This window comes from Borostomias antarcticus (assembly GCF_949987555.1).
Source record: "Borostomias antarcticus genome assembly, chromosome: 27".
Lineage (NCBI taxonomy): Eukaryota > Metazoa > Chordata > Actinopteri > Stomiiformes > Stomiidae > Borostomias > Borostomias antarcticus.
Window position 1 is genome coordinate 7079143 of NC_140260.1, and position 24973 is coordinate 7104115.

General features: G+C 48.7%; 2 protein-coding genes across 4 annotated transcripts in view; both read right to left on the reverse strand.

The window, feature by feature from the left end:
• The window catches only part of LOC311326379 (major histocompatibility complex class I-related gene protein-like), a 356702-nt gene that overhangs the window by 196158 nt on the left and 135571 nt on the right, over positions 1–24973 (reverse strand). The gene's annotated exons all lie outside the window — the stretch shown is intronic.
• npr1a (natriuretic peptide receptor 1a) overlaps positions 1–24973 on the reverse strand; it is a gene marked incomplete at both ends in the record, with an annotated part of 152334 nt that overhangs the window by 40951 nt on the left and 86410 nt on the right. The window contains 5 exons of the mRNA XM_084459326.1: positions 2439–2513; positions 4268–4388; positions 8243–8327; positions 20714–20849; positions 22725–22819. Of these exons, the coding sequence (XP_084315452.1) occupies positions 2439–2513; positions 4268–4388; positions 8243–8327; positions 20714–20849; positions 22725–22819 (512 nt within the window). The remainder of the gene's footprint in view (positions 1–2438; positions 2514–4267; positions 4389–8242; positions 8328–20713; positions 20850–22724; positions 22820–24973) is intronic.

Consider the following 24973-nt stretch of genomic DNA (forward strand, 5'->3'; position numbering starts at 1 on the left):
GACTATTAACTACCGGTGGAATGGTGGTGGAGCATCCATCGGGGACCCGCTGTAGGTCTGCTAGTCTTGTGTTATATTCCGCCGGAGGTCCGCCAACTCGTCCATCGGGGACCCGCTGTAGGTCTTATCCCTTATCTTTGTCCAGAAACAGACGTTGAACCAATTGCAGCAAAATAGCTAACGTTACAGGAATCATCAGTGTAACTGCTTAATCCACTGACTGCTACCATTAATGTTATGGAAGCTGCTGCTAGTTGTTGTTGTAAGCTCATGAGCTAACTGGCTATCTCGCTCTTATTGTGCAGGATTAGCATTGAAAGCATTGGAACTCATGTGTCCAGGCGACAAGACCTATCTTAATTTATCAGACATCATTTTCATGTCATTTCAATTCAGTTCTTTCAGTGGCGTGACTAGCTTCCGTCCTACCAGTCCTGAACAGAAACAAGCCAGCCACGCACATACGCCAGGCTGGACCAGGCCTGGTTGAGTGTAGTACTAGCATCACTTACAACAAACACCTACAGCTTCTCACATCTACTGCTTCTCACCTCAACTTCCATACAACACCTCCACAGCTACTGCTCGGCCTCGGAGTGGCTAATAGACACGCGGTCTTCACTGAGGGGTGCATGAGGATTGCCTGATGGTCACTGACCTGCCCCTGGCCGCCTCTGACCCGAGGGGGATGAGTCTCGCCACCACGGCACTATCCACGCCACAGACACCACAACCAAGACCCTGAGTGAGCTACTGACACATGGTCTTCACTGGTGGGTGCATGAAGATTGCCTGGATGTCAATGCACTGCCCACGACCTGCTCTGACCGGAGGGGGTGGAGTCTCGCCATCACGCCACTATCCACACCACAGACCTCACAACACAGCCCCTGAGGTGGCTAGAAACACATGGTGTTTACCCGTGGGTGTAGGTGGGTGGCCCAGAAAGTGGTACACTGTCCTCAACCATTTCTGATCCGAGGGGACGGAGTCTTGCCACCACGCCACTATCAATCAATCAATCAAAGCTTTATTTGTATAGCATTTCATACCCAGAGGCAACACAATGCGCTTTACAGAAAACAAGGGAGGTGGGCATACGACCCACTCCATATTCCAGAGGGAAGCTATCCACGCCATGGACCACAGACATGTGTGCATGGAGATAGCCTGGAGAGGGTTACTCTGTCCACAACCTGCTATGATCTGAGGGGGTGGAGTCTCGCCACCATGCCACTATCCACGCCACAGGCTCCATAACTCAGCCCGAGTGGGCTAGAAACACACGGTCTTCACTGGTGAAGGCAGGTGGGTGGCCTGGAGAGGGTTACCCTGTCCACGACCTGCTATGACCTGAGGGGGTGGAGCCTCGCCACCACACCCCTATCCATGCCATGGAACCCACAACTCAGCCCCTGAGTGGACTAGAAACACACGGTCTTCGTTGGTGGGTGCATGGAGATTGCCCAGAGGTCAATGCACTGCCCCCAACCCGCTGTGATCCTAGGGGGCGGAGTCTTGCCACCACGCCACTATCCACGCCACAGACCCCACAACTCAGCCCCTGAGTGGACTAGACACACGCGGTCCTCCCCGGGGGGTGAATGAGGATGGCCCGGAAGTCACTGCACTGCCCCCGACCTGCTCTGACCCAAGGGGGCGGAGCCTCACCACCACGCCACTATCCCTGCCCTGGACCCACATATTTCAGCTAAGCTTCCAGTTTTTTTCAGCTTCCAAGCTTTTAAACTATAGATTCCATGAGTTATTCCATATTTCAGCGTTGACAGTATTACAGTTTATCTTCCAGCTTTTGTAGCAATGTATTTCAGTTCTTAGCTTCTTTAGGTAATGCAGTTCAGCTTCCAATTCTGCCAGTTTCCTGTCGTGTGTGACATCATTACCTTGTAGTATCCTGTCATGTGTGACATCATTACCTTGTAGTATCCTGTCATGTGTGACATCATTACCTTGTAGTATCCTGTCATGTGTGACATCATTACCTTGTAGTATCCTGTCATGTGTGACATCATTACCTTGTAGTATCCTGTCATGTGTGACATCATTACCTTGTAGTATCCTGCTGTGTGTGTGACATCATTACCTTGTAGTATCCTGTCATGTGTGACATCATTACCTTGTAGTATCCTGCTGTGTGTGTGACATCATTACCTTGTAGTATCCTGTCATGTGTGACATCATTACCTTGTAGTATCCTGCTGTGTGTGTGACATCATTACCTTGTAGTATCCTGTCATGTGTGACATCATTACCTTGTAGTATCCTGTCATGTGTGACATCATTACCTTGTAGTATCCTGTCATGTGTGACATCATTACCTTGTAGTATCCTGTCATGTGTGACATCATTACCTTGTAGTATCCTGTCATGTGTGACATCATTACCTTGTAGTATCCTGTCATGTGTGACATCATTACCTTGTAGTATCCTGTCTTGGCATATATCTGGAAGTTTCCCTCCATGGTCAGGAGGGAGCCGTAGTTAGAGCCTCTCTGCAACACAAAGAGAGATGTTTACACCTTGGACGTGTGTGTGTGTGTGTGTGTGTGTATGTGCGTGTGTATGTGTGTTAGTACCAGAGAGAGGGTGTGTGTGTGTGTGTGTGTGTGTGTGTGTGCAGGGCAGGGCCGTAGTCACCATATACATTGAGGGGGACAAGTCCCCCCCAATGTTCAGATATGCCCAAAATGTCCCCCCCAATATATAACTGATATTTTAACAGAAAACACCCCAAAAAACAAAACGCTTTTTTTCATTGCTATTTTAAGTTAGACAATCACACACCACCATCCAAAATGATGCAATGGGGCGGGGGGGGGGGGGGGGGGGGGGGTTGGGTGCGGAGTTGGTCTCCCCCAATGTTGACTCCATGGCTACAGCCCTAGTGTTCGCTCATGGCTAGCTAGCAATGGTACAGCTATGGGATTAGCTCATTTGGGTTGCTGTCAAAGCTGCCACTCTTATGTTGCTATAGCCTACAATTATCAGAACAATATGAACATTCAGTTGAAAGTTTACCATCCACCAATCCATCACTGGATGAGGAATAAGCACCGCAAAGCGATCAATTCTCACGCAAGCAGGAGCCAGGCTGTTCAGTGCATTTCTCCGATCCGGTTTTGCGACAGTCTAAAGAAATGTTTTGGACGAGTTGCCGACAGTTTGCGCCTCCAGCCAATCTGCGCGCCTGCATATGCTGTAGCCTGACGTGCACCTCGTAGCCCCCGTAGCTAACGTTACCGGCTATAGCCAGCCAGTGGAACTGTTGTGTTCAGACGGCTCTAGCTCTAAAAGTATTTATGTCAGCTTGGATATTTAGATGGCTAGAATCAAGACAAATAGACGAACAGTTTGATGTATAATATGTCCCATAATACTTTCGGATGTATTATATTATGGAGCTACGAACACACAAAAAGTCTCCAAGGGGAAGAGAAACACAGACATCAACGCCGACGACTCAATTGGCCTTCACTGTAGTGGAGCAGATAAGTGATGTCATCTTTAGTTGGTGATACAAGCATGAAAATTGGCATGAGCAGTCTCCATGGGTCACTTAACAAGAAAATGGTCCGAGCCAACTTGAATTTTCAAGATGGCGGCCATACCTCAGTGGAACAATTAAGTGATGTAATTGTTTAGTTGGTGATACCGGCATGAAAAATTGCATGAGGAGTCTTCATGGGTCCCTTGACAAGAACATTGTCCCATCCATTTGAAATTTCAACATGGCGGCCATTTTTCAAGATGGCCGCCACCTAAGTGGAGTAGTTGAGTGACGTAATCATTCAGTTGGTGATAGAAGCATGAAAATGGGCATGAACAGTCTACATAGGTCCCTTGACCATAAACTGTTCACAGCCAATTGATATTTCAAGATGGCGGCCATTTTCAAGATGGCCACCACCTTTGTGGAGCAGTTAAAGGGGCATAAACATAGTGTTTTGTTGATTTGGTGATTACAGGTCAATTAAACAAGATTGAATATCTGCACTACCAGGACACACTGGTGATATATCACTGCTGTTAAACTCAGAGTGGGGTTCAATGTCAGCTGTGTGTGTGTATGTCCGTGTGTGTGTGTGTGTGTGTGTGTCCGTCCGTGTGTGTGTGTGTATGTCCGTCCGTGTGTGTGTGTGTGTGTATGTCCGTGTGTGTGTGTGTATGTCCGTCCGTGTGTGTGTGTGTGTGTGTGTGTATGTCTGTGTGTGTGTGTGTGTCCGTCCGTGTGTGTGTGTGTCAGTACCAGAGAGAGGGTGAGTCTGCTGCAGGCCCGTCTGAGGACCTTCTCCAGGTTGCTCATCTGGACGTCCTCCCACTGAACCCTCCACAGCTGCGCCGCCAGCTCGTTCTCCAGCTTCAGCTTCCTGTGTGTGTGTGTGTGTGTGTGTGTAGAGGAGGGGGGGGGGTAGAGGGACAGAGAGAGAGGGGTGAGAGAAGGGGAGTACGAGATGAGGAAGAGGGGTGGTTGAAAGGAGGGAGAGACAGAGAGAAAGCAGAGCAAGTGGGAGAAAATAAGAACCCCAAGAAAAGATGAGATGGATGGACGGACGGACGGACGGATGTATAGACAGATGAATAGATTGATGGATGGATGGAGAGATAGATGAATAGATTGATGGATGGATGTATAGACAGATGAATAGATTGATGGATGGATGGATGGATGCACTGCACTTATATAGCGCTTTTATCCAAAGCACTTTACAATGGTCTCTCATTCACACATTCACACACCTATTCACACACCAATGGCTGCAGCTGCCATGCAAGGTGCTAACCTGCTCACTGGGAGTGATTTGGGGTTCAGAGTCTTGAACAAGGACACTTCAACATGTGGACAGGAGGAGACGGGATTCGAAACCGTCGACCCTACGATCACTGGACGACCCGCTGTACCTCCTGAGCCACAGCCGCCCCATAATGAATAGATGGATGAACAGATGGATGGATGGATGGATGGATGGATGGATGGATGGATGGATGGATTGACAGACAGACAGACAGACAGATACTGTAGATAGATAGATAGACAGATATAGATGGATGGATGGATGGATGGTTGGATAAATGGTTGGCTAGAGGGATGGATTAATGGACAGATGGATAGATAGATGGATGATAGATAGATAGATAGATAGATAGATAGATAGATAGATAGATAGATAGATAGATAGATAGATAGATAGATAGATAGATAGATAGATAGATAGATAGATACTGTAGATGGATAGATGGTTGGATGGATGAATAGATAGATGGATTGATGGACAGATGGATGGATAGATGGATGATAGATACTGTAGATGGATAGATGGATGGATGGATGGATAGATAGCTGGATAGATGGACAGATGGATAGATGGCTGGATGGATGGGTGGATAGATAGATGGATTGATGGACAGATGGATAGATAGATGGATGATAGATACTGTAGATGGATGGATGGATGGATAGATGGATAGATAGATGGATGATAGATACTGTAGATGGATTGATGGACAGATGGATGGATGGATAGATAGCTGGATTGATGGACAGATGGATGAGTCTAAAGCATGTCCCACACATCTATGAGATCTATGAGGTGTGACAGATCAGTGATGAGCACAGGCTTGTTAACCTTCGCTTTACTGTCAATACATATTTAATAAAACATCAACAAACAAAAGCACAGTTTTTGAACGTAACCATGGTTATTCTGGCAAGTAGTAGTACATTGGCTCTTCCTACGTTAAATGCAATTATTGTTAGTCGCTTTGGATAAAAGCGTCTGCTAAATGACTGTAATGTAAATGTAATGTATTACATATGGTTATTACAATACAATTTCTGGTTAATATGGGCTTTTATAACAGCTGCTCTTTCAATGAAAGTCAAAGCACGGCGAGAAATACAACACTTATTATATCATTCATTCATTCAAACCTGTATTTAACTAGCCAATAAAAAACCCGTCAAGACAAAGTATCTTTTACAAGGGTGATCTGGCCAAGTAGGCAGCAAAAATAACAAGACAAACATGAACATAAGTCAAATACAACATAGAACACAAATGCACCAATAGACATGTCAAGTATGCCTATGGGCATGACGCTGCACTGACACCAGAACAGGAGCAGCCAGTGGGAAGAGCTGTTTTGTTTGAACCTTCCAAGGGAGATCAGAGAGGCGCGTTTCTGAGTCTGAAGGTCGTTCCACGGCCGAGGGCCACAGTAAGACAGGCTTGACTAGAGGCACTTTGAAACCAGGCCAGCTGTTCACATTCCATTAGCAGGTGTGACACATCCCTCACACTATAGGAGCTACATCAGAGAGACCAGAGAGATCAGAGAGGATGAGAGCTCAGCTCAGACAGGAGAGGGAGAGAGGATGAGTAATGGTAGGGAGTGAAGAGGTAGGAGAGAGGGAGGAGAGAGGGAGGAGAGAGGGAGGAGAGAGGGAGGAGAGAGGGAGGAGAGAGGATGAGTAATGGTGGGGAGTGAAGAGGTAGGAGAGAGGGAGGAGAGAGGGAGGAGAGAGGGAGGAGAGAGGGAGAGGATGAGTAATGGTAGTGAGTGAAGAGGTAGGAGAGAGGGAGGAGAGAGGGAGGAGAGAGGGAGGAGAGGGATAGAGGATGAGTAATGGTAGTGAGTGAAGAGGTAGGAGAGAGGGAGGAGAGAGGGAGGAGAGGGGAGGAGAGGGGAGGAGAGAGGGAGGAGAGAGGGAGGAGAGAGGGAGGAGAGAGGAGGAGAGAGGGAGGAGAGAGAGGAGAGAGGGAGGAGAGAGGGAGGAGAGAGGGAGGAGAGAGGGAGGAGAGAGGGAGGAGAGGGAGAGAGGATGAGTAATGGTAGTGAGTGAAGAGGTAGGAGAGAGGGAGGAGAGAGGGAGGAGAGGGGAGGAGAGAGGAGGAGAGAGGGAGGAGAGAGGGAGGAGAGAGGGAGGAGAGAGGGAGGAGAGGGGAGGAGAGAGGGAGGAGAGAGGGAGGAGAGAGGGAGGAGAGGGAGGAGAGAGGGAGGAGAGGGAGAGAGGATGAGTAATGGTAGGGAGTGAAGAGGGAGGAGAGAGGGAGGAGAGAGGGAGGAGAGAGGGAGGAGAGGGAGGAGAGGGAGAGAGGATGAGTAATGGTAGGGAGTGAAGAGGGAGGAGAGAGGGAGGAGAGAGGGAGGAGAGAGGGAGAGGATGAGTAATGGTAGGGAGTGAAGAGGTAGGAGAGAGGGAGGAGAGAGGGAGGAGAGAGGGAGGAGAGAGGGAGGAGAGAGGGAGGAGAGAGGAGGAGAGGGAGAGAGGATGAGTAATGGTGGGGAGTGAAGAGGGAGGAGAGAGGGAGGAGAGAGGGAGGAGAGAGGGAGGAGAGAGGGAGGAGAGAGGGAGGAGAGAGGGAGGAGAGAGGATGAGTAATGGTGGGGAGTGAAGAGGTAGGAGAGAGGGAGGAGAGAGGGAGGAGAGAGGGAGGAGAGAGGGAGGAGAGAGGGAGGAGAGAGGGAGGAGAGAGGGAGGAGAGAGGGAGGAGAGAGGGAGGAGAGGGGAGGAGAGAGGGAGGAGAGAGGGAGGAGAGAGGAGGAGAGGGAGAGAGGATGAGTAATGGTGGGGAGTGAAGAGGTAGGAGAGAGGGAGGAGAGAGGGAGGAGAGAGGGAGGAGAGGGGAGGAGAGAGGGAGGAGAGAGGGAGGAGAGAGGGAGGAGAGGGGAGGAGAGAGGAGAGAGGGAGGAGAGAGGGAGGAGAGAAGGAGGAGAGGGAGAGAGGATGAGTAATGGTGGGGAGTGAAGAGGGAGGAGAGGGGGAGGAGAGAGGAGAGAGGGAGGAGAGGGAGGAGAGGGAGGAGAGGGAGAGAGGATGAGTAATGGTGGGGAGTGAAGAGGTTGTATCAGAACACTGGGTGTTCAGGAAGTGCTACAGTAGTGTGAGTGTGTGTGTGTGTGTGTGTGTGTGTGTGTGTGTGTGTGTGTGTGTGTGTGTGTGTGCGCGCGCGCGCGTGTGTGTTAGTGTGTATGGGTTAGTGTGTGTGTTTGTGTATGTGTGTGTGGGTGCGTGTGTGTGTGTGTGAGAGAGAAACTATGAGTGTGTGTGTTTGTGTGTGTGTGTGAGAGAGTGTGTGAGTGCGTGTGTGTGAGTGTGTGAGAGAGAGTGTGTTAGTTAGTGTGTGTGTGTGTGAGAGAGAGAGAGAGAGAGAGAGAGAGAGTCCGTGTGTGTGAGTGTGGGTGTTTGTGTGTGAGAGTGTGTGTGTGTGTGTATACTGACCTGTAAATGAAGACGGTGACAGTGACGATGATGACGAAGATGAAGCAGACTATGATGGCCACCATCTGGTGCATGGTCACCGTACCTACACACACACACACACACACACACGTTACAGCCACCCCGCTCTGCCTGCCTCCCAGAGCGGAGCTGGGAGGGTGGTTGTCCGCTGACGGAGCCCCTGAGCGCCTCAGCCTCCTGGGAGAAGCCCTCTGCCTGAGCACGCTGTTGGAGCTGGATCACTCACTTGTGTTAAGCTTAAAGGTACCCAACGAAACGTGAATCAAAACAATCCGTTCTTTGTTTATTTTTGAAATTCCTCGATTATATGGTTCCTTGTAGTTTAATAAACATGTTGAATCACTTGAATGTCTTTCCTACCTTTTAATTTCTTCGCAAAATGATATTTAGCTAATGTTTTGAAAACAACAAAGATGTGTGAAACGTCACTATTATGTGCTCCGCGTATTGACGCAATGACGTAGTACGCGATTTTCGGGGACCACCTTCTCAAATTTGCTCTAGAGCGCATACTAGTGGTCAAAAACTACATTGGGTACCTTTAATTATATCTGGTTACAAAAAGGTATCCTCGTCGCACGTCAGCTTGTGAAGGGCAGCCCTTCTCAGGAAGGGACTGGAGAGTTTGCAGGAGGAATCACTGGAGCACACCAGGCATTTGAGGCCGTTTATTAGGTGCAGATAAACACGACTAACGTTTCGAAAATTACATCTTCATCAGAGGACTCGTTAGTCGTGTTTATCTGCACCTAATAAATGACCTCAAATGCCTTGTGTGCTCCAGTGATTCCTCCTTCATTAAATATTTGGTTATTTTCCATGTGTGGCCTTCCATTGCTTGTCACAGCCTACAGGCCAGTGGGGGGTTCGACCGGGACTCTGCTCTGGTGGGAGCAGTCCTGGGTTTGTTTCTGCTCTGGTGGAAGCTGCTCTGGTGGAAGCTGCTCTGGTGGAAGCTGCTCTGGTGGAAGCAGTCCTGGTGGAAGCTGCTCTGGTGGAAGCAGTCCTGGTGGAAGCTGCTCTGGTGGAAGCAGTCCTGGTGGAAGCTGCTCTGGTGGAAGCTGCTCTGGTGGAAGCAGTCCTGGTGCTCTGGTGGAAGCAGTCCTGGTGCTCTGGTGGAAGCAGTCCTGGGTTTGTTTTGCCTTTTGTGTTGGAGGCCGGTGTTTTTTTGTCTTTTTTACACTTACTTTAAATCTTTATCAACACCAATATTTATGACATTGACATGTCATACTTATGACATTGTCTGTTGCATCACCAAAACAACAAACCACAAACAAGAACTAATTTAGCAAAAACAAAAACAAAAATACAAAAAGAAAAAAGAAAACTGCTTGGGAAGTGCCTTCATATTTCCAGTTTTGAAGATTGGTTTATCCATTAGTTATCCTTCCAGTTCAGTCTCTTTGAGTCTTGTATAGATTGGTATATCCATTAGTTATCCTTCCAGTCCAGTCTCTTTGAGTCTTGTATAGATTGGTATATCCATTAGTTATCCTTCCAGTTCAGTCTCTTTGAGTCTTGTATAGATTGGTTTATCCATTAGTTATCCTTCCAGTCCAGTCTCTTTGAGTCTTGTATAGATTGGTATATCCATTAGTTATCCTTCCAGTCCAGTCTCTTTGAGTCTTGTATAGATTGGTATATCCATTAGTTATCCTTCCAGTTCAGTCTCTTTGAGTCTTGTATAGATTGGTTTATCCATTAGTTATCCTTCCAGTTCAGTCTCTTTGAGTCTTGTATAGATTGGTTTATCCATTAGTTATCCTTCCAGTTCAGTCTCTTTGAGTCTTGTATAGATTGGTTTATCCATTAGTTATCCTTCCAGTCCAGTCTCTTTGAGTCTTGTATATAGTCCATTTTTCCCATTTTCTGTCTAGTTGTGCTTCCTGTAGTCTCAGAATGTGTGTCCATGTTTTCCATAAGAAAGATTTCCTCCCCAATCGTTAGCCACTGGTCTTTCGTAGGTGGTGTTTCCTTTCCCCACTTCCTAGCTAGGCTTTCTTGAGATTTCTACATTGAGTTCCTTCTCCCATTTCACCTCAATATATTCAGTTGAATGTTTGTTGTTAGTGTTCAACCCTCGATATATTGATGAAATTATCCTAATGTTACTTTCCTGATATGCTTTGATAATGATTTTGATGACATTATTCACTTCCTTGGAAGAATCTGATTTGATTTCTTTTCTGTAATAGTCCCTTGAATTGAAAGTATTGGTCACACTTTACAATAAGGGTCACAAAAAAGATTAGCTAACTGTTAACTAATGTTTATTTAGGGTTAGGTTAGGTTACTAATGTTAATTAATACCTTAGTTAAGGTTAGGGTTAGGGTTAGGTGAGTTAACCTTAGTTAAAATAAATAACATTAGTAAATGGTTAATAGAGACATTAGTTCATTCTTACTTAAGACTTAATAATGCTTTAACTAATGCTTATTAATGTACCCTTATTGTAAAGTGTTACCAAAGTATTGTGATGGAGCTTTGCCCACTATAATTGATACTAATACTGATCACCTGGCCGAGGAGGCCTAATTGACTCTGATCACCTGGCCGAGGAGGCCTAATTGACGCTGATCACCTGGCCGAGGAGGCCTAATTGACTCTGATCACCTGGCCGAGGAGGCCTAATTGACTCTGACGCTGATCACCTGACCGAGGAGGCCTAATTGACTCTGACGCTGATCACCTGTGACTTACGCTCTTCCAGGGACTCTATAAGAGACAGGGCCGGGAGTGTGAGTGCGGTTGCCGGGGGTAGAACTGATTGTTTACAGACCTCTTAAAGACTGCAGTATTGCCGCTGTTGCACTCGTGGGGGGAGGGATCTGTTAGTGACTGGGTAGGGCCACCGGCAGGGAAGATAGCGAGCTAGCGTGGGGGGGGGGAACAGCTAGCGTGAGGGACGGGTTTTAGGAAGCGAGCTAGCGTGGGGGGGGGAACAGCTAGCCTGAGGGACGGGTTTTAGGAAGCGAGCTAGCGTGGGGGGGGAACAGCTAGCCTGAGGGACGGGTTTTAGGAAGCGAGCTAGCGTGGGGGGGGGAACAGCTAGCCTGAGGGACGGGTTTTAGGAAGCGAGCTAGCGTGGGGGGGGGGAACAGCTAGCCTGAGGGACGGGTTTTAGGAAGCGAGCTAGCGTGGGGGGGGGGGAACAGCTAGCCTGAGGGACGGGTTTTAGGAAGCGAGCTAGCGTGGGGGGGGGAACAGCTAGCCTGAGGGACGGGTTTTAGGAAGCGAGCTAGCGTGGGGGGGGAACAGCTAGCCTGAGGGACGGGTTTTAGGAAGCGAGCTAGCGTGGGGGGGGGAACAGCTAGTCTGAGGGACGGGTTTTAGGAAGCGAGCTAGCGTGGGGGGGGGGGAACAGCTAGCCTGAGGGACGGGTTTTAGGAAGCGAGCTAGCGTGGGGGGGGGGGAACAGCTAGCCTGAGGGACGGGTTTTAGGAAGCGAGCTAGCGTGGGGGGGGGGAACAGCTAGCCTGAGGGACGGGTTTTAGGAAGCGAGCTAGCGTGGGGGGGGGAACAGCTAGCCTGAGGGACGGGTTTTAGGAAGCGAGCTAGCGTGGGGGGGGGGAACAGCTAGCCTGAGGGACGGGTTTTAGGAGTGCCTACTGCCTCGCCTCTGTCTACCTGCTCCCCGGCCGAGTTGGGGCGCCCGGCCTGCTGCCGTGGGTCCCTGTATCCCCACCGTGCTGACGTCCTCTCCCCGTCTTCCTGGACGCAAGTTGGCGCGGTGCGCAAAGCCCAGACCCCGGAGGGGGGTCGCACCAACTCGTGAAAGTTACGTTTTAACCATCATATTTGTTTATTGTATGTCCTGTCTGTATGTCTTTGTGGGGGTTCGTTATGTGTATTTAGTCATATTCTATGAATTTTACCCTACGGGCAGGAGGCCAGGGGCGGCTGTAGCTCAGTTGGTAGAGCGGGTCGTTCAGTGATCGAAGGGTCAGTGGTTCGAATCCCAGCTCCGACTGTCCACATGTCGAAGTGTCCTTGAGCAAGACACTGAACCCCAAACTGCTCCCAATGAGCAGGTTAGCACCTTGCATGGCAGCTACCGCCATTGGTGTGTGAATGTGTGTGTGAATGGGTGAATGAGAGGCCATTGTAAAGCGCTTTGAGTGCCGCTAAGGTGGAAAAGCACTATATAAGTGTAGTCCATTTACCATTTAAGGCGTTCCTGGTGGGCTGTTGGGTTGAAGGGGTCTGTGTATGTGCGGGGTATTATTACCTGGTTGCAGTGTAATGTAGTGGTTTCCTGGTTTGGCAGTGTGTGTGTGATGAATTCACAGACCGTAAAGCGCCTGTAGTTCAGTGAATGTGTTAAGTGGAGATACCAGGCTGTTTAGCTCACAGAGCCTTAAAGGAGTAGTAAAGGGAAAATCATGTTTAGCCCGGTTTTAAGGTTACTTGTGATCATATACAATGGTTCAGATCAAAACGTTGACAAAACTAGCACTTTTGAGAAAGTCTGATAATTGCTCTACCACCGTTTTGGTCATACAATGGATGTGGGTGGGCACCGTGAAAAATCATTCAAAAAACATGTTAAACTCTAAATTTCAAAGACAAAAAACTCACCGAGGTGTGAGTTGGCGTTCTGACATATAATTCGCCATAAGGTAAGATTGTAGTTCATCTGGAAAGGCTTTTTAAATATTTAGCATAGAACTATTTAGTCGCAGCACATACGTGTGTAAACTTCTGCTTGAACTGATTCCGATCTCGCGCAATGCCTTGATCTCGCGGTAGGCGACGTCCGTGGATTCCGGCTCAGCTTCCTTCCTTGAAAAGCAAACCGCAGCAACAAGACAAGCTCGTGCGAAGCAAACACAAACTTTTCTCTTCGGTGGGCATCTGTCGGGCATCTGTCGGCAATGTTTGCAAGCACACCACCAAACATCCGTGGTTCGTGGTATAGCGACAGCTTCATCGACCGTCTCTGGCTCTGTGGTTCGGCGAGCCTCCATCTCTTCCATTTGCTGTAGTTTGTCCTCACTATATTCAGGCTCGAAACGATAAGCGCTTCCGTCAAAGTCTAATTCCTCGCGATAAAATTCATACTCTTCAAGATTAGCCATTTTGATAAGCGTTTTCTGAACTGTAGCCTAGGGCTTCCTTGTCTGTGAGCAAAAGAGTAGCGTGAGCAAACTAGCTAGCCTAGCTAACATAAACAATAACAATAGCTACCGTAAGTAGTTCCGCTTCCTGAATCCCCTCTGCGGATTGATCTACACATCTACGGTCGCGTCAATACAAGTCAATGGATTTCATAAAATGATCAATAAAACCCTACAGGATTCATACTTTGCAGCGAATTTGAAGTCAGAACACCAACGGACACCAATTACCACCTCTGTGAGCTTCTTTTCTTTGAAATTGAGAGTTTAACATGTTTTTTAAAGATTTTTCAAGGTGCCCACCCACATCCATTGTATGACCAAAACGGTGGTAGAGCAATTATCAGACTTTCTCAAAAGTGCTAGTTTTGTCAACGTTTTGATCTGAACCATTGTATATGATCATAAGTAACCTTAAAACAGGGCTAAACATGATTTTCCCTTTACTACTCCTTTAAGTGTGGCACCAGTGTGTTGTACTCCTTTTGCTGCCCATTGCTTAAATCCTTGACCATATTTTGCTGGTTTGAAATAACTATCATAAGCTACCCATTTTAATATTTTTGCATCATCCTGAATCTCATACATTTTCAGTATTTTAAACCACAAATCTAACGTGTGCACTGTTATCGGGTCCATATTAATTTTGAGTTCCTTATACAAATTATTATCGCCAACCATACTTTGAATCAGAATTTGGTTTACTTCTTTTTCTATATATTTCCATTTTGCTCTAAATTCTGACTTACACCAACAATATATACAGTAGTTCTCAGTTGACCAGCATAGAAGTACTCAATCAATTTTGGGAGACCCATACCACCTCTTTCTTTGGGAAGCTGGAGTTTTGTACCTGACTCTATTTCTTTTGCCCCCCAAAATAAATCTAGATATCATTCTGTCCGAAGTTATGAATTGACCTTGGGGAACATCTGTAGGCAGGGATTGGAACACATATAGAAATCTAGGCAATATATTCATCTTAACTAACTAAAATTTCTGAATTTAAATCCAGATGTAAGGTTTTATCTTGATATTATGGTGATATTATGGTGAACTAAAATAAAATAAGCCTTTTTGTATTAATGAACTCAAAAACATGGTCAAGGTCTCATTTTTACAGTCACATTAATCCAATATGAATTGACCCATTTCCGTGTTATTAGCCCCGTTACCTCCTTACACAACACGATATTAACTGTTGAGTCCTCTCTGGTATCCTTGCAACTTTTCCCTCACTCGTTGTGCGGCCGCATCCAGCTTTGATCTGCCGTGTCGCGCTCATCTCCCTCCTGGAGCTTCTCGAGTCATCTCTCCCGCTCGCCCCGCTTCCTCGCTCCGTACATCCACGGTTAACCCCCTCGCCCTCATGTCTTGCGCTGCGTCTCCCACGCTGTCATAGCTCTTCACGCTGTTGTTCCAGTGGATGCGCATTTTCGTGAATTGGGTCTGGAAGAGAGACCCGGCCCGGAGGAAGCCCGGGGCCCTCGTCTGGAGCCAGGCCCAGACGGAGGGCCCGCCTGCGAGCGCCTGGTGGCCGGGCTTACCACGGAGCCCGGCCGGGCCCAGCCCGAATAAGCAACGTGGAAGCACCATCTCCTCCTCCATCGTCCCGTGGACCCACCACCCGCGGGAGGAATTGTCCGGGTCGGGTGCGCTGCCAACTAGGTGGCGGTGAAGGCGGGGGGCACCGACGGACCAGAGCCGGGTGGCAAAGGCTGGCTCTGGGGACATGAACGTGACCTCGCTGGGGGGGAAGGAGACGGAGCTTGTGAGGGGGGTGGAGCGATACCAATTACACCTGGTGGGGCTAACCTCCACGCACAGTTCCGGCACCGGAACCAAACTCCTGGATAGGGGTTGGACCCTGTTCTTCTCCGGAGTTGCTCACGGTATGAGGCGTAAGGCAGGTGTGGCTATACTAGCTAGCCCCCAGCTGAACGCCTCTGTGCTGGAGTTCACCCCAGTGGATGAGAGGGTCGCCTCCCTGCGCCTTAGGACTGTGGTGGGGGGGGACTCTGACTGTGGTTTGTGCTTATGCACCGAACAGCAGTTCATAGTACTCGGCCTTCCTGCAGACCCTGAGTGGAGTCCTTTTGGGGGCTCCTGCAGGGGACTCCACTGTCCTACTGGGGGACTTCAATGCACACGTAGGCAATGATGGAGAAACTTGGAGGGGCGTGATTGGGAGGCATGGCCACCACGATCTGAACCCGAGTGGTGTTTTGTTGTTGGACCTCTGTGCTAGTCACGGTTTGTCCATAACAAACACCATGTTCGAACACAAGGATGCCCACAAGTACACCTGGCATGAGAACACCTTAGGCCGAAGGTCGATGATCGATTTTGTTATCGTATCATCTGATCTGAGGCCATGCGTTTTGGACACTCGGGTAAAGAGAGGAGCACAGCTGTCCACTGATCACCATCTGGTGGTGAGCTGGTTTCGATGGCGGGAGAAACTTCTGGACAGACCTGGAAAACCCAAGCGTGTAGTGAGGGTGAACTGGGAACGTCTGGAGGCAGAGCCTGTCCGGAGAGATTTAAATTGCCACCTCCGGCGGAGCTTCTCAGGCATCCCTGTGGAGGTTGGGGACATCGAGCATGAGTGGTCGGTGTTCAAAGCCTCCATTGCTGAAGCTGCGGCTGGGAGCTGTGGCCTGAGGGCCATAGGTACCTCAAGGGGCGGTAACCCTCGGACACCGTGGTGGACAGCGGTGGTCAGGGAAGCCGTCCGACTGAAAAAGGAGGCCTTCCGGGGTATGTTAGCCCGGGAGACCCCAGAAGCAGTTGCAGGGTATCGACTGGCCCGGAGGGCTGCGGCTTCGGCCGTGACCAAGGCAAAGCAGCGGGTGTGGGAGGAGTTCGGAGAAACCATGGAGAAGGACTTTCGGTTGGCACCAAAGTGTTTCTGGAAGACCATCAGACACCTCAGGAAGGGAAAGCGGGGGACCATCCAAGCTGTATACAGCAAGGAGGGGACACTGCTGACCTCAACTGAGGAGGTTGTTGAGCGTTGGAAGGAGCACTTTGAGGAACTCCTGAACCCGACTAATCCACCCTCTATGATCGAGGCAGAGCCGGAAGATGATGGGGGGTCGTCAATTTCCTTGGAGGAGGTCACTGAGGTAGTCAAACAACTCCACAGTGGCAGAGCCCAAGGGACTGATGAGATCCGTCCAGAAATGCTGAAGGCGCTGGGTGTAGAGGGGCTGTCTTGGTTGACACGCCTCTGTAACATTGCGTGGAAGTCTGGGTCAGTGCCGAAGGAGTGGCAGACTGGGGTGGTGGTCCCAATATTCAAAAAAGGGGACCAGAGGGTGTGTTCGAACTATAGAGGCATCACATTACTCAGCCTCCCAGTGAAAGTTTACTCCAAGGTGCTGGAAAGGACGGTCCGGCCGATAGTCGAACCTCAGATCGAAGAGGAACAATGCGGATTTCGTCCTGGTCGTGGAACTACCGACCAGCTCTTCACTCTCGCAAGGATCTTGGAGGGGGCTTGGGAGTTTGCCCAACCTGTCTACATGTGTTTTGTGGACTTGGAGAAGGCTTACGACCGGGTCCCTCGAGAGGTCTTGTGGAGGGTTATGCGGGAGTATGGGGTGAGGGGGTCCCTACTTGGGGCCATCCAATCCCTGTACACCCAGAGCGAGAGCTGTGTCCGGGTCCTCGGCAGTAAGTCGTCTTCCTTTCCGGTGGGGGTTGGCCTCCGCCAGGGCTGCGCTTTGTCACCAATCCTGTTTGTGATTTTCATGGACAGGATATCGAGGCGTAGCCGTGGGGAGGTGGGTTTGCAGTTCGGTGAGCTGGGGATCACGTCGCTGCTTTTTGCAGATGATGTGGTCCTGATGGCATCAGCTGCCTGCGACCTCCAGCACTCTCTGGATAGGTTCGCAACTGAGTGTGAAGCGGCTGGGATGAGAATAAGCACTTCTAAATCTGAGGCCATGGTTCTCAGCAGGAAACCGGTGGCCTGTCCGCTCCGAGTAGGAAATGAGTCCTTACCCCAAGTGAAGGAGTTCAAGTATCTGGGGGTCTTGTTCACGAGTGAGGGAACCATGGAGAGGGAGTTTGGCCGGAGAATCAGAGCAGCTGGTGCGGTTCTGCAGTCGCTTTACGACACTGTTGTGACGAAATGAGAGCTGAGCCAAAAGGTAAAGCTCTCGATCTACCGGTCTATCTTTGTCCCCACCCTCACCTATGGTCATGAAGGATGGGTCATGACCGAAAGAACGAGATCACGGATACAAGCGGCCGAAATGAGTTTTCTCCGGAGGGTGGCTGGGGTCTCCCTGAGAGATCGGGTGAGAAGTTCAGTCATCCGGGAGAGACTCGGAGTAGAGCCGCTGCTCCTTTGGGTCGAAAGGAGCCAGTTGAGGTGGTTCGGGCATCTAGTGAGGATGCCTCCTGGGCGCCTCCCTAGGGAGGTGTTCCAGGCGTGTCCGGCTGGGAGGAGACCGCGGGGTAGACCCAGGACTAGGTGGCGGGACTACATCTCCGCACTGGCCTGTGAGCAGCTTAAGATTCCCCAGGCAGAGCTGGTTGATGCTGCTAGGGAAAGGGATGTCTGGGGCCCCCTGCTGGAGCTGCTGCCTCCGCTACCCGACCCCGGATAAGCGGATGAAGATGGATGGATGGATGGGTCTGGAAACGGATCCCCTTCTCTTTTAGTGTCTTCTTGATGTTCAGGTACAGATGTGAGAACATAAGAATGGTCACCTGACCCGCGTTATTCCAAAAAACGCTTTACAGCATTCCGCACCACCGCTCGCATGCCCATAGAGTAGTGTTGTCACGATACCAATACGATACTATACCAGCCAAAATATCACGATACTGCAGCATTTACATTTTTATTTTATTTTTATGAACGTGCAATGTATTTACAGTACATTACAGTACAGTTACAATCACGATACGAGTGGTGCATGAATAACATGCATTTAATGCATTACATTGTAACTCTACAGGTAAGTAAAAAGTTAAAGGACTGAAACCAGTACTTTTGTGAATAACGTGTTTATTATTAAGGGATTTGAATGCATATGCAGGGAAATGCATATTATTAATTCATTTCATTTCATTTCATTTCAAACCTTTATTTATGCTCGAGAGGCACTGAGGTTGCCCTCATTTACAGTGACGACGAGCGAACAAAACATAAACAACGACCACAACAACAAAAGGACAGAGACACAGGAAGGTATATAAAAACAGTAACTAAATGAATGAACTCAATATAAAAATAGTAAAAAAAATGTTAAGATATACTAAAACAATTACAGACATATGTACAATGGTGCATAATCATGGACTTGAACTTTAAAAATGATTCAAGTTTTAAAAAGCGTTGGAGGGCATTCCAGGAGGGGCATTAAAAGAAAAAGCAGATTTTCCAATGTCAGTGTAAGACCAGGGAACCTTGAGTAAAAGCAGTTCACTTGATCGTGTGGAATAGCTCCCATAGTTCCATGATAAAATCTGTGAGAGGTAAAAAGGGTGTTTTCCAGTGAGGGTTTTAAAAATAAATTAATACCAGTGATAGTTTCGTCTCTCAGTGAGAGAAGGCCATCCTACCAGGTCATAAAGTGCACAGTGATGAGTGTCATATTTAGCTCCTGTAATAAATCTGATTGCAGAGTGGTAGACTGAATCCAGAGGCTTTAGGGTTGAGGCATTCCTGTACACATCATCACCATAATCTAAGACTGATAGGAACACTGCCTCCAGAACCCTTTTCCTACAGCTTCCAAGACCTCACTTTAATGTTGTGACCTGTCTGGTTTAATGGGTGTATTGCTGCTTTGATTTAAATCTATAAAGCTTTACATTCATTCTTCAAATATTTTGTTAATAAATATTTTGAGTTATATAGATGTTTGTATTGTTTGGCATTAGCAAATAGGCATTAAATAAAAATGAACAGTGAGTCATAAGAGTAATAGCACGTGTTATAGGGGCTATTTTGCATGGATATGAACAGGTGTGTCTTGAGATTTTGGCTTGCCCTTTGGTGTGCCTTGGGCAGAAAAGGTTTGAGAACCACTGCCACAGAGTACCCCAAATTATACCAAAGTACCTCAAAGCACCCCAAAGTATACTGCAAAGTATCATAAGACACACCAAAGTATACCACAAGTACCACAAAGTACGCCAAAGTATACCACAAAGTACCCTAACAGTAGTATTCATTTGCTTTTGTAGATAATTACATTATCAGTCAAGTATTACGTTACCAGTTTTGAAAAAAAAGACCCACCTGATAATGTAATAACTTGACCAATAATGTAATAAGGTATTACATTATCAGAAAAATGGTATACAATTTTATTACATTATTGGTAAAGTTATCACATTATCAGGTTTTATTACATTTTCGATTGAGTTAAGTCAAACTTGTATTACATTATCAGGCGTTATTACATTATCAGTTAATTATTACATTATCGGGTGCTACATGGCCTCCTATTGTTTGTCACATACAGTATGATACTAACAAGCCCCCAGATACACCTGCTATACACACACGCTCTGCGTCAGTCAGATCTCTGGAGACTGGACCTTGGCTCTTGAGCCTGTGGAATACAGTACGATACTTGTTGTTTCACAAAGCGTACGTATAGACTAGCGCGTATTTTGTGGCTCGTTGATTTCTACGGACCTGCACAGCCGACCTACAAGACAAGGTAGATGAGGCAGGTAGCTAGTCTTTTGTACGCGTACACGTAGTTAAAAGCAAGTAATGCTGCCGGCTTTAGTTCCAAAAGTGAACGTGGAACCTGAAGCCGACTCCTGTCTGGAGGAGAGCCAGGGTGTGATTCCCCCCGACAGAGCAGACCACCACTCCTCAGCTCAGCCAGCTAACACAGTCCTGAGGGGCAGAGCCCACTGTATGTGTGTGTGTGTGTGCGTGAGTGGTCCACGTACGTGTGTGTGTGTGTGCGTGAGTGGTCCACGTACATGTGTGTGTGCGTGTGTGAGTGGTCCACGTACGTGCGTGTGTGTGTGTGTGTGAGTGGTCCACGTACGTGTGTGTGTGTGTGAGTGGTCCACGTACGTGCGTGTGTGTGTGTGTGAGTGGTCCACGTACGTGTGTGTGTGCGTGTGTGAGTGGTCCACGTACGTGCGTGTGTGTGTGTGAGTGGTCCACGTACGTGTGTGTGTGTGTGTGTGTGAGTGGTCCACGTACGTGCGTGTGTGTGTGTGTGTGAGTGGTCCACGTACGTGTGTGTGTGTGTGTGAGTGGTCCACGTATGTGTGTGTGTGTGTGTGTGAGTGGTCCACGTACGTGTGTGTGTGTGTGTGTGTGTGTGTGTGTGTACGTACGTGCAACGCAGGCAGGGTTGTCGTTCTTGAAACCGCAGACGGGGACGTCCAGGGGGGCGGAGCCTCCAGGCCACTGGACCGCCATGCCAGGCAGCGACACCAGCTGCTTCAGGCCACCGTCGTACACACACACCGGCTGGAGGAGGAGGAGGAGGAGGAGGAGGAGGAGGAGGGAGAGGGAGAGGAGGAGGAGGAGGACGAGGAGGAGGAGGGAGAACAGAGAAAGGATGGAGGGGGGTTGCTGAGGGTTTGAAAATGGAGGAGTGATGAACTCTGACCTCATCTTCTGCCCCCCCCAGATCATGTGATTCACCACACAGAAGAGACTGACTGAGAGAACTGGATAATGATTACAGGAAAGGATGATATTATAGGAGTCAGATAGGAGGAGAGATAGAGGGGTGTGGATGGGGTGATTAGGAGAGGAGAGATAGAGGGGTGTGGATGGGGTGATTAGGAGAGGAGAGATAGAGGGGTGTGGATGGGGTGATTAGAGGGAGCCTGTAGAGGGGTGTGGATGGGGTGATTAGGAGAGATAGAGGTGTGTGGATGGGGTGATTAGGAGGGATAGAGGGGTGTGGATGGGGTGATTAGGAGAGATAGAGAGGTGTGGATGGGGTGATGGATGGGGTGATGGATGGGGTGGTGGATGGGGTGATGGATGGGGTGATGGATGGGGTGATGGATAGGGTGATGGATGGGGTGATGGATGGGGTGATGGATGGGGTGTGGATGGGGTGATGGATGGGGTGATGGATGGGGTGATGGATGGGGTGATGGATGGGGTGTGGATGGGGTGATGGATGGGGTGATGGATAGGGTGATGGATGGGGTGATGGATGGGGTGATGGATGGGGTGTGGATGGGGTGATGGATGGGGTGATGGATGGGGTGTGGATGGGGTGTGGATGGGGTGATGGATGGGGTGATGGATGGGGTGTGGATGGGGTGATGGATGGGGTGATGGATGGGGTGATGGATGGGGTGATGGATGGGGTGATGGATGGGGTGATGGATGGGGTGTGGATGGGGTGATGGATGGGGTGTGGATGGGGTGTGGATGGGGTGATGGATGGGGTGATGGATGGGGTGTGGATGGGGTGATGGATGGGGTGTGGATGGGGTGATGGATGGGGTGATGGATGGGGTGATGGAGGAGAGGAGAGATAGAGGTGTGTGGATGGGTGATTAGAGGGAGCCTGTAGAGGGGTGATGGATGGGGTGATGGATGGGGTGTGGATGGGGTGATGGATGGGGTGTGGATGGGGTGATGGATGGGGTGATGGATGGGGTGTGGATGGGGTGATGGATGGGGTGATGGATGGGGTGATGGATGGGGTGATGGATGGGGTGATGGATGGGGTGTGGATGGGGTGATGGATGGGGTGTGGATGGGGTGATGGATGGGGTGATGGATGGGGTGATGGATGGGGTGATTAGAGGGAGATAGAGGGGTGTGGATGGGGTGATGGATGGGGTGTGGATGGGGTGTGGATGGGGTGATGGATGGGGTGTGGATGGGGTGATGGATGGGGTGATGGATGGGGTGATGGATGGGGTGATGGATGGGGTGATGGATGGGGTGTGGATGGGGTGATGGATGGGGTGTGGATGGGGTGATGGATGGGGTGATGGATGGGGTGTGGATGGGGTGTGGATGGGGTGATGGATGGGGTGTGGATGGGGTGATGGATGGGGTGATGGATGGGGTGATGGATGGGGTGATTAGAGGGAGATAGAGGGGTGTGGATGGGGTGATGGATGGGGTGTGGATGGGGTGTGGATGGGGTGATGGATGGGGTGTAGATGGGGTGATGGATGGGGTGATGGATGGGGTGATGGATGGGGTGATGGATGGGGTGATGGATGGGGTGTAGATGGGGTGATGGATGGGGTGATGGATGGGGTGATTAGGAGTGAGGGAGCCTGTAGATGGGGTGATGGATGGGGTGATTAGAGGGAGATAGAGGGGTGTGGATGGGGTGATTAGAGGGAGCTGTACTGTACGTACCTGGAAGACCCCCGTCTCCATGTCAGTCATGTCCCACAGGGCGAAGTCCACCTCTCGGTCCCCATTCTCATCTATCTCCATCAGCCCTGTCACGCCTGGGAGAGCAGCCAGGGACAGAGAGACAAGAGGGACATTAGTACTAGAGATCAGTACTGGAGATCACTAATAGAGATCAGTACTAGAGATCAGTATTCAGGTGAAAGCACTTTGCTCTCTCTCTCCATTAGATTGACCTGTTCAAAACGACAGGTGTGAGGGCTGCACCATTATCAATTTAAAAAAAGAAGCAATTATTTGCCTGATATTGTAATTGCGATTAAGTGTGATTAATATTTCTCATTTTAAATTAAAAATGTTGTGGTGTATATTATAGATATATATCATATTCTTATATATCATATTTCAGAAAACAACAAAAATCTGAGAAATGTGTGTCTATCTACTATCTGTCTATCTGCTAACTGTCTATCTGCTATCTCTCTATCTGCTATCTCTCTATCTGCTATCTCTCTATCTGTTATCTGTCATCTGTCTATCTGTCTACCTGCTATCTTTCTATCTTCTATCTGTCTACCTTCTATCTGTCTATCTGCTATCTGTCTACCTGCTACGGTATCTATCTGTTATCTGTCTATCAGTGACACAGCTCACAGCACACTCAGCAGGAACCCATGTGATTGGTCAGACAGCATACAGTAAACGCCCATGATTCGCCTGTGTGCCCCAAGCACACTCAATGGAAAACTGAATTATTAATTGCATTAATTGCAGTATTTTATTTATTTTTAGTTATTTGCAGGGTTCATAATTGCGATTACGATTAATGCACGACTACTTGTGCAGCCATAACGGCCATCTTATTTCTCTCCTCGAGGCTGAACGTTAATGCATCTGTGGAACGGAACAAACGCTTGGTTAGGCAGGGAGGCCAGTCACCAGAGACAGACCTACAGGCTGTATTAGAGAGACCTACAGGCTGTATTAGAGACCTACAGGCTGTATTAGAGACCTACAGGCTGTATTAGAGACAGACCTACAGGCTGTATTAGAGACAGACCTACAGGCTGTATTAGAGACCTACAGGCTGTATTAGAGAGACCTACAGGCTGTATTAGAGACCTACAGGCTGTATTAGAGACCTACAGGCTGTATTAGAGACCTACAGGCTGTATTAGAGACCTACAGGCTGTATTAGAGACAGACCTACAGGCTGTATTAGAGACAGACCTACAGGCTGTATTAGAGACAGACCTACAGGCTGTATTAGAGACCTACAGGCTGTATTAGAGACCTACAGGCTGTATTAGAGACCTACAGGCTGTATTAGAGACAGACCTACAGGCTGTATTAGAGACCTACAGGCTGTATTAGAGACCTACAGGCTGTAATAGACAGACCTACAGGCTGTATTAGAGACCTACAGGCTGTATTAGAGACCTACAGGCTGTATTAGAGACCTACAGGCTGTATTAGAGACAGACCTACAGGCTGTATTAGAGACCTACAGGCTGTATTAGAGACCTACAGGCTGTATTAGAGACCTACAGGCTGTATTAGAGACCTTCAGGCTGTATTAGAGACCTACAGGCTGTATTAGAGACAGACCTACAGGCTGTATTAGAGACAGACCTACAGGCTGTATTAGAGACCTACAGGCTGTATTAGAGACCTACAGGCTGTATTAGAGACCTACAGGCTGTATTAGAGACAGACCTACAGGCTGTATTAGAGACCTACAGGCTGTATTAGAGACCTACAGGCTGTAATAGACAGACCTACAGGCTGTATTAGAGACCTACAGGCTGTAATAGAGACCTACAGGCTGTACTAGAGACCTACAGGCTGTATTAGAGACAGACCTACAGGCTGTATTAGAGACCTACAGGCTGTATTAGAGACCTACAGGCTGTATTAGAGATCTACAGGCTGTATTCGAGACCTACAGGCTGTATTAGAGACCTACAGGCTGTATTAGAGACCTACAGGCTGTACTAGAGACCTACAGGCTGTATTAGAGACCTACAGGCTGTATTAGAGACCTACAGGCTGTATTAGAGACAGACCTACAGGCTGTATTAGAGACCTACAGGCTGTATTAGAGACAGACCTACAGGCTGTACTAGAGACCTACAGGCTGTATTAGAGACCTACAGGCTGTATTAGAGACCTACAGGCTGTATTAGAGACAGACCTACAGGCTGTATTAGAGACCTACAGGCTGTATTAGAGACATACAGGCTGTATTAGAG